Raw genomic sequence first — 7911 nt, 5'->3', positions numbered from 1 at the left:
GGGGATTATGCCTCGTGGAAATCTCTTCAGGAGATCAGACAGCTCAGAAACCAGGTTCAGGCAGACTTCCTTTGTCGAATAAAGCCTGTGAGTTTATCTCCTCTCCCTGCCCGCATGAGCGGTTTTGCTTCTCCAGGACTCCGGGGTCTGAGGCCTAACAGCCTGTTAAAGGGTGGATGCGATGGGCAACCAGGCAATTCCGGCGAACTTCTCGCCCTAGACCTCACAGTCGGGTCCCGCAGTTGTTGCCACCACACTGCGCCCATGCTCAACGTCGACGCAGACTCCTCAGCGCTCTGGGCGCCGCAAGGTGCGCCGCTCCCTCTGAGCTGACTTTCCCGAGAGGGCGGAGAGACCGCGCGGCGAGAAACGCCCGAAGCCAACGCGGACGCCGAACACTTCCCAGCAGGCTGTGCGCGAGCCCACAACTCCCATTATGCTCCACCGGGGACAGCGCGGCTCCTCCTGGGAGGCAGCAGTCCACCCCTTCAACCTCGCTTACACTTCTTCAATACTCCTCGCTGTGCCTCTGGCATTTGGGGGAGCTCTTCAACCCCTTAACAGGAGCACGGCTGCTGACGCGCTGAGACCTCTGAGGAGGCGTGGCTCCGCACCGGAAGAACCTCCTGTTGCCCGGGGAACGCCAAGCACCAAGGCGCCTGACCCGCCACTGATGCTTGGGCTGAGCCAGAGGCTACCCCTTCACCCAACTTGCGGAGGCTGCTTTGCTCAAGCCCAGGGATCCTTCCTATGGAGGCCTAGAGAGGAAGGCTGAGGGACGCCCGCACCATATCCCCATTGCAGAGACGGATACGAGCGAGTGCGTCCATTCCTGTTCTTCAGCAGCTCCCGGGCCCGCAGGACTAACCTCAAAGACCAGGTATCTCCCCAACCCCAGTTTTTGTATCCAGCGCCACCCCCCAGTCCCCTCCGCCGCCAATTTTAGAATTGCTCTTCCTCATGTTTTTCACTCCGTGTGGTTGTTTCTAATGTGCGAGAACTAGAAAAGAAGAAGTGGGCTATGGACCCCAGAAAACTCATGGAACTGCTTTGGGTGAATTTTTGTTTGATTGGATGGTTTTAACACTGCCCGATTTGGGCCTCTTTGTTTGCTGTGTGGGAAGTATAATTGAAATTTCATCATCAAAAACTGAAAGCTGAATAAAAATATGTATTGGGGGTAGTGCGAGTGTGCTATAATTCACTCTAGAAACATTTTTAAAGTTACAAAGTACCATTCATGGTGTTTTCTTTGCACGACCACTCTCTCTCTGTGTAGCCTACCTTCCAAGCTCGTAACTATGGGTAACATCCTAATTCTTCAGGACTTTTCTGGCAACAAGTTAAAAAAAAAAAACTTTAGAAAGCAGATTCTGGGACTTCCCTGGTGATCCAATGGTTAAGACTCCTCGCTTCCACTGCAGGGGGCCCGGTTCAATCCCTTGTTGGGGATCTAAGAGTCCCTCGTGACGCCTGGAGGGGCCAAAAAAAAGAAAGAAAGAAAAGAAAAGAAAGCCTTTCCTCAGATAACAGCCAAGAGAATTTGATTGGCTGGTTTGCAGAGAGAGTAAAAGAGTAAAATAAGAAACTGGAAAGGTAGATGGGAGCCAGATTGTGAACAACTTTAAAAGCTATGCATGGAAGTTTAGACTTTATTCTAAAATCCTGAAGTTCTCAATAGTGACTGTACATCAGAAACACTGTGTAGCTTTTTAACATACAGATGCCCTGATTCCGTCTTCAGAAATACTAATCCAATTAGCTGATTCCAGTGTGCAGCCAGGGTCGAGAATCACGGCTATAGGAGTAGGTTGCTACAGAAAACTTTCACTGTATCTCCTGTGCACTTAGCACACGGTTAATGAATGTCGAGTGACTTAAATTATCTTCTATTTCCTTATTTCATGCATGCAAAAAGTAAATTTATAAAGATGTATAATTACTAAGAAATAGAAGCATATATAAGGCTATATGATAGTTGTTTAAAAAGCAACTTCAATAAATGTAATTATATGTTTTAGAACAGCTGACTTCTCTTTTAAATTGCATATCCCACAGTATTTCAATAACAAGCATCAGGTCTTTGATAATTCATGAAAAGGGGACAGAAAATCACAATCCGATGTTCTATGAAAAAACGAATATTCAAGTATCAAGCTTTTGACAATCAATGCTTTATCGTAGATGCCCAGAGGGGGATGATATGAGAAGTGGTCATATTTTTTAAAATCTATTCAAAATCGTATGGGAATTGGAAAACAAGATACAAACCTATATCAATAGGCTTAGTACAATTAATAACAAAGTGAGTAATAGCAAATTTACTTTGAATTAAAATGGTCTGTGTGAATTGTTTCATGATATCTAGAATTGTTTCATGATATCTAACATGATATTTAAGTTAGAAGGCTAACTTAAAGTAGATTCTACAAATGCCTATCCCTAAGCTGAGATTTAAAGGAATGGGTTGAGTGAGATTTGAATCTCCCAACACAAGGAGAGAAGTCGATTCAAGCGGCACAAATGGAGTACCTGAAGTCAAACCCATCCCTTGGGTAAGACAACTGTGTCCCCATGTTTGGGTGGGGGGCTTCACCTTCTCTTTTCTCCACATCATTGGAATTCAGTTTTGAAATTTCTGTACATAATGATCTCTGAAGTGGCCTAAGCAAAACTAATGATGCAGCCACCTTTCAGATGCAGTTGTCTTGGAAGCTTCTTATTTTTTAAGTTGCTGCATCCTCACATCCTTCAAGGTATGGTCTTGCCTTTTTGGTGTGGAATAAAAAATACTGAAGGAGCTGTAAGATGACAAGCTTCTGGAACCTTAGATGGAGATGAGACTAAATCAATTAAATGAACCTGATATTTAGAGGGTTTTGTTTTGTTTTGTTTTTTAAGAGAACTTTGAAAATGGTGGTTTGGAGAGTAATAGGAAATGTTTGGAATACAGATGTATCGTAGTTACTGCTGTAGCAGTCCCTGCAGCAGTTGAGGGCTGGCAAAAGTGGTATCTCTATTCTCCCACCACATAATAATGTTTTGGGAGGTGGGGGTGGTGATGGACCCAAAGGAAGAACCTTTGGAAAGTTTCATTTGGAGACCTGAAGTCTAAATCTAACAGTACCTTAGAAGGTACTGTATGAATAGCCATAAAGTTATCACATAGCCAGCAACACATCATCAGCAGTTTTATTTGACTTCAAAATGCTTATGTTTGGATGACTGATGGAGTTTTTCTGAAAGTTTGCATTGGAAGGATTTTTTTTTTCCAAAGAAAGAATTGATAAACAAATGAACACTTCAGGGACAAGTTAACAAAGAAACTTTTATGGTATTTCAGAAAATGAGATGAAAATGTAAGATTGGTATTTACATTCATATTCTTTACTAGTACACTAGTTAAAATTCTTTTAAAATGATACTTAACAGAATAGTTCAAGTAAGTTATAGTTTCAAAGAAACAGGTATTTATTAAGGTTCAAATTGTGTGTGTGTTTTATACATAACCTTCTTCCCAAATGGATTTGTGGTGACTTACAACGATATACATAAGGACTAAGGAAAAATTAAGATAAATATATCAGTTAGGATTTTTTGTTTCTGTTGATAGAAGACATAACCTAAACTGGATATAATCAAGCAAAGAAACAAAAATGGTGAATTTAATGTTTATTACTTTGTATTATTGCAAACTACTATGCGGTGAACAACTTTAAAAGCTATGCATGGAAGTTTAGACTTTATTCTAAAATCCTGAAGTTCTCAATAGTGACTGTACATCAGAAACACTGTGTAGCTTTTTTAATAGTGACTGTACATCAGAAACACTGTGTAGCTTTTTACCATACAGATGCCCTGATTCCGTCTTCAGAAATACTAATCCAATTAGCTGATTCCAGTGTGCAGCCAGGGTCGAGAATCACGGCTATAGGAGTAGGTTGCTACAGAAAACTTTCACTGTATCTCCTGTGCACTTAGCACACGGTTAATGAATGTCGAGTGACTTAAATTATCTTCTATTTCCTTATTTCATGCATGCAGAAAGTAAATTTATAAAGATGTATAATTACTAAGAAATAGAAGCATATATAAGGCTATATGATAGTTGTTTAAAAAGCAACTTCAATAAATGTAATTATATCTTTTAGAACAGCTGACTTCTCTTTTAAATTGCATATCCCACAGTATTTCAATAACAAGCATCAGGTGTTTGATAATTCATGAAAAGGGGACAGAAAATCACAATCCGATGTTCTATGAAAAAACGAATATTCAAGTATCAAGCTTTTGACAATCAATGCTTTATCGTAGATGCCCAGAGGGGGATGATATGAGAAGTGGTCATATTTTTTAAAATCTATTCAAAATCGTATGGGAATTGGAAAACAAGATACAAACCTATATCAATAGGCTTAGTACAATTAATAACAAAGTGAGTAATAGCAAATTTACTTTGAATTAAAATGGTCTGTGTGAATTGTTTCATGATATCTAGAATTGTTTCATGATATCTAACATGATATTTAAGTTAGAAGGCTAACTTAAAGTAGATTCTACAAATGCCTATCCCTAAGCTGAGATTTAAAGGAATGGGTTGAGTGAGATTTGAATCTCCCAACACAAGGAGAGAAGTCGATTCAAGCGGCACAAATGGAGTACCTGAAGTCAAACCCATCCCTTGGGTAAGACAACTGTGTCCCCATGTTTGGGTGGGGGGCTTCACCTTCTCTTTTCTGCACATCATTGGAATTCAGTTTTGAAATTTCTGTACATAATGATCTCTGAAGTGGCCTAAGCAAAACTAATGATGCAGCCACCTTTCAGATGCAGTTGTCTTGGAAGCTTCTTATTTTTTAAGTTGCTGCATCCTCACATCCTTCAAGGTATGGTCTTGCCTTTTTGGTGTGGAATAAAAAATACTGAAGGAGCTGTAAGATGACAAGCTTCTGGAACCTTAGATGGAGATGAGACTAAATCAATTAAATGAACCTGATATTTAGAGGGTTTTGTTTTGTTTTGTTTTTTAAGAGAACTTTGAAAATGGTGGTTTGGAGAGTAATAGGAAATGTTTGGAATACAGATGTATCGTAGTTACTGCTGTAGCAGTCCCTGCAGCAGTTGAGGGCTGGCAAAAGTGGTATCTCTATTCTCCCACCACATAATAATGTTTTGGGAGGTGGGGGTGGTGATGGACCCAAAGGAAGAACCTTTGGAAAGTTTCATTTGGAGACCTGAAGTCTAAATCTAACAGTACCTTAGAAGGTACTGTATGAATAGCCATAAAGTTATCACATAGCCAGCAACACATCATCAGCAGTTTTATTTGACTTCAAAATGCTTATGTTTGGATGACTGATGGAGTTTTTCTGAAAGTTTGCATTGGAAGGATTTTTTTTTTCCAAAGAAAGAATTGATAAACAAATGAACACTTCAGGGACAAGTTAACAAAGAAACTTTTATGGTATTTCAGAAAATGAGATGAAAATGTAAGATTGGTATTTACATTCATATTCTTTACTAGTACACTAGTTAAAATTCTTTTAAAATGATACTTAACAGAATAGTTCAAGTAAGTTATAGTTTCAAAGAAACAGGTATTTATTAAGGTTCAAATTGTGTGTGTGTTTTATACATAACCTTCTTCCCAAATGGATTTGTGGTGACTTACAACGATATACATAAGGACTAAGGAAAAATTAAGATAAATATATCAGTTAGGATTTTTTGTTTCTGTTGATAGAAGACATAACCTAAACTGGATATAATCAAGCAAAGAAACAAAAATGGTGAATTTAATGTTTATTACTTTGTATTATTGCAAACTACTATGCGGCTGGCTTTAGAAAAAGATTTGACCAGTGGCTCAAATGATGTAGCCAAAATCTCAGTTTTTCTCTGTTATTCTGGTCTGCCTTCTACTTTCTAAGCCTTCAGCATCAGGCTTCACATGAATGCCATTGCCCATACATTGTTCCAGATTTCCAGAAAAGGCTGCAAATATTCTCAAGTATCACAAATGGAAGACGCCACATGATTCTGAGTTTAACCACATTTTCTTCTTAAGTATTATATGTTACGATGAGAAATGTACAGTTATTTCAAGGGCATTATTCTGTGTTGCCAGGGGTTATTATCTGCCAGTCTGCATTTCAGTTAAGACTCCTTTCTGGTAATCAGCTTAAACTCTGTTTACTAAATGCAAAGCTACACTGACATGGTTTTCACAATATCACTGTGTCTTTAAATTCTGAAATTTGGGATACATATGCTATATTTTCTATTCTTAAGGTGCCTGTGGGTAAGATATCTTTTTTTTTTTTTTTTCCTGACTTGCAGCTGGTTTGTAAATACTTGACTCACATTATGGGATTGCTAGACAGACTTTCAGGCTTGCTTGGCCTGAGGAAGAAGGAGGTTCACGTTTTGTGCCTTGGGCTGGATAATAGTGGCAAAACAACAATCATTAATAAACTTAAACCTTCAAACGTAAGTATATTTATTAGATACTTTGTGTATTTTCTTTTTTATAAAGGACTGTTTTTATTTTTATTTATTTATATTTTATAATCCTTTTTTTTTATTGGAGTAAAATTGCTTTACAATGTTGTGTTAGTTTCTGCTGTACAGTGAAGTGAATCAGCTATATGTATACCTATATCCCTCCCTCTTGAACCTCCCTCTCCTGCTTCTCCCACCATCTAGGTCATCACAGAGCACCAAGCTGAGCTCCCTGTGCTATACAGCAGGTTCCCACTAGCTATCTATTTTACATGTGGTAGTGTATTTATGTCAAACCTAATCTCCCAAGTCACCCCACCCTCCCTTTCCCCCTGTATCCACATGTCCGTTCTCTACGTCTGCATCTCTATTCCTGCCCTACAAATAGGTTCATTTATACCATTTTTCGAGATTCCACATATATGCGTTAATACACAGTATTTGTTTTTCTCTTTCTGGCTTACTTCACTCTGTATGACAGACTCTTGGTCCTTCCACATGTCACAAAGAACCCAATTTTGTTCCTTTTTATGGCTGAGTAATATTCCATTCAATATATGTACCACATCTTCTTTATCCATTCACCTGTCATTGGACACCGATTGTTTCCATGTCCTGGCTCTTGTAAATAGTGCTGCAGTGAACATTGGGGTGCATGTGTCCTTTTGAATTATGGTTTTCTCTGGGTATATGCCCAGTAGTGGGATTGCTGGGTCATATGGTAGTTTCTATTTTCAGTTTTTTAAGGAACCTCCATACTGTTCTCCATAGTGGCTGTATCAATTAGCATTCCCACCCACAGTGCAAGAGGGTTCCCTTTTCTCCACACCATCTCCAGCATTTATTGTTTGTAGATTTTTTGATGATGGCCATTCTAACTGGTGTGAGGTGATACCTCATTGTAGTTTTTTTTTTTTTTTTATTTTGGAGATTAATCCTTTGTCAGTGTTTCCTTTGCAAATATTTCTCCCATTCTGAGGGTTGTCTTTCCGTCTTGTTTATGATTTCCTTTGCTGTGCAAAAGCTTTTAAGTTTAATTAGGTCCCATTTGTTTATTTTTGTTTTTATTTTCATTACTCTAGGAGGTGGGTCAAAAAAGATCCTGCTGTGGTTTCTGTCAAAGAGTGGGTTTCCTATGTTTTCCTCTGAGAGTTTTATAGTGTCTGGTCTTACATTTAGGTCTTTAATCCATTTGGAGTTTATTTTTGTGTATGGTGTTAGGGAATGTTCTAATTTCATTCTTTTACATCTACCTGTCCAGTTTTCCCAGCACCACTTATTAAAGAGGCTGTCTTTTCTTCATTGCATGTTCTTGCCTCCTTTGTCATAGTTTAGGTGACCATAGGTGCGTGGGTTTATCTCTGGGCTTTCTATCCTGTACCATTGATCTATATTTCTGTTTTTGTGCCA

General features: G+C 38.9%; 1 protein-coding gene across 1 annotated transcript in view; it reads left to right on the top strand.

The window, feature by feature from the left end:
* The first annotated feature begins 465 nt into the window (after window positions 1-465).
* Window positions 466-7911, top strand: part of ARL6 (ARF like GTPase 6) — a 60779-nt gene continuing 53333 nt past the window's right edge. Inside the window, exons 1-2 of the mRNA XM_024120455.3 lie at window positions 466-880; window positions 6340-6489. Coding sequence (XP_023976223.1) covers window positions 6367-6489 — 123 coding nt within the window. The 5' untranslated portion in view covers window positions 466-880; window positions 6340-6366. The remainder of the gene's footprint in view (window positions 881-6339; window positions 6490-7911) is intronic.

The sequence above is a fragment of the Physeter macrocephalus genome, chromosome 1, assembly GCF_002837175.3.
Source record: "Physeter macrocephalus isolate SW-GA chromosome 1, ASM283717v5, whole genome shotgun sequence".
Classification (NCBI taxonomy): domain Eukaryota; kingdom Metazoa; phylum Chordata; class Mammalia; order Artiodactyla; family Physeteridae; genus Physeter; species Physeter macrocephalus.
The sequence above is the reverse complement of the archived record's forward strand: the minus strand, read 5'-3'. Positions and strand labels throughout refer to the sequence as shown.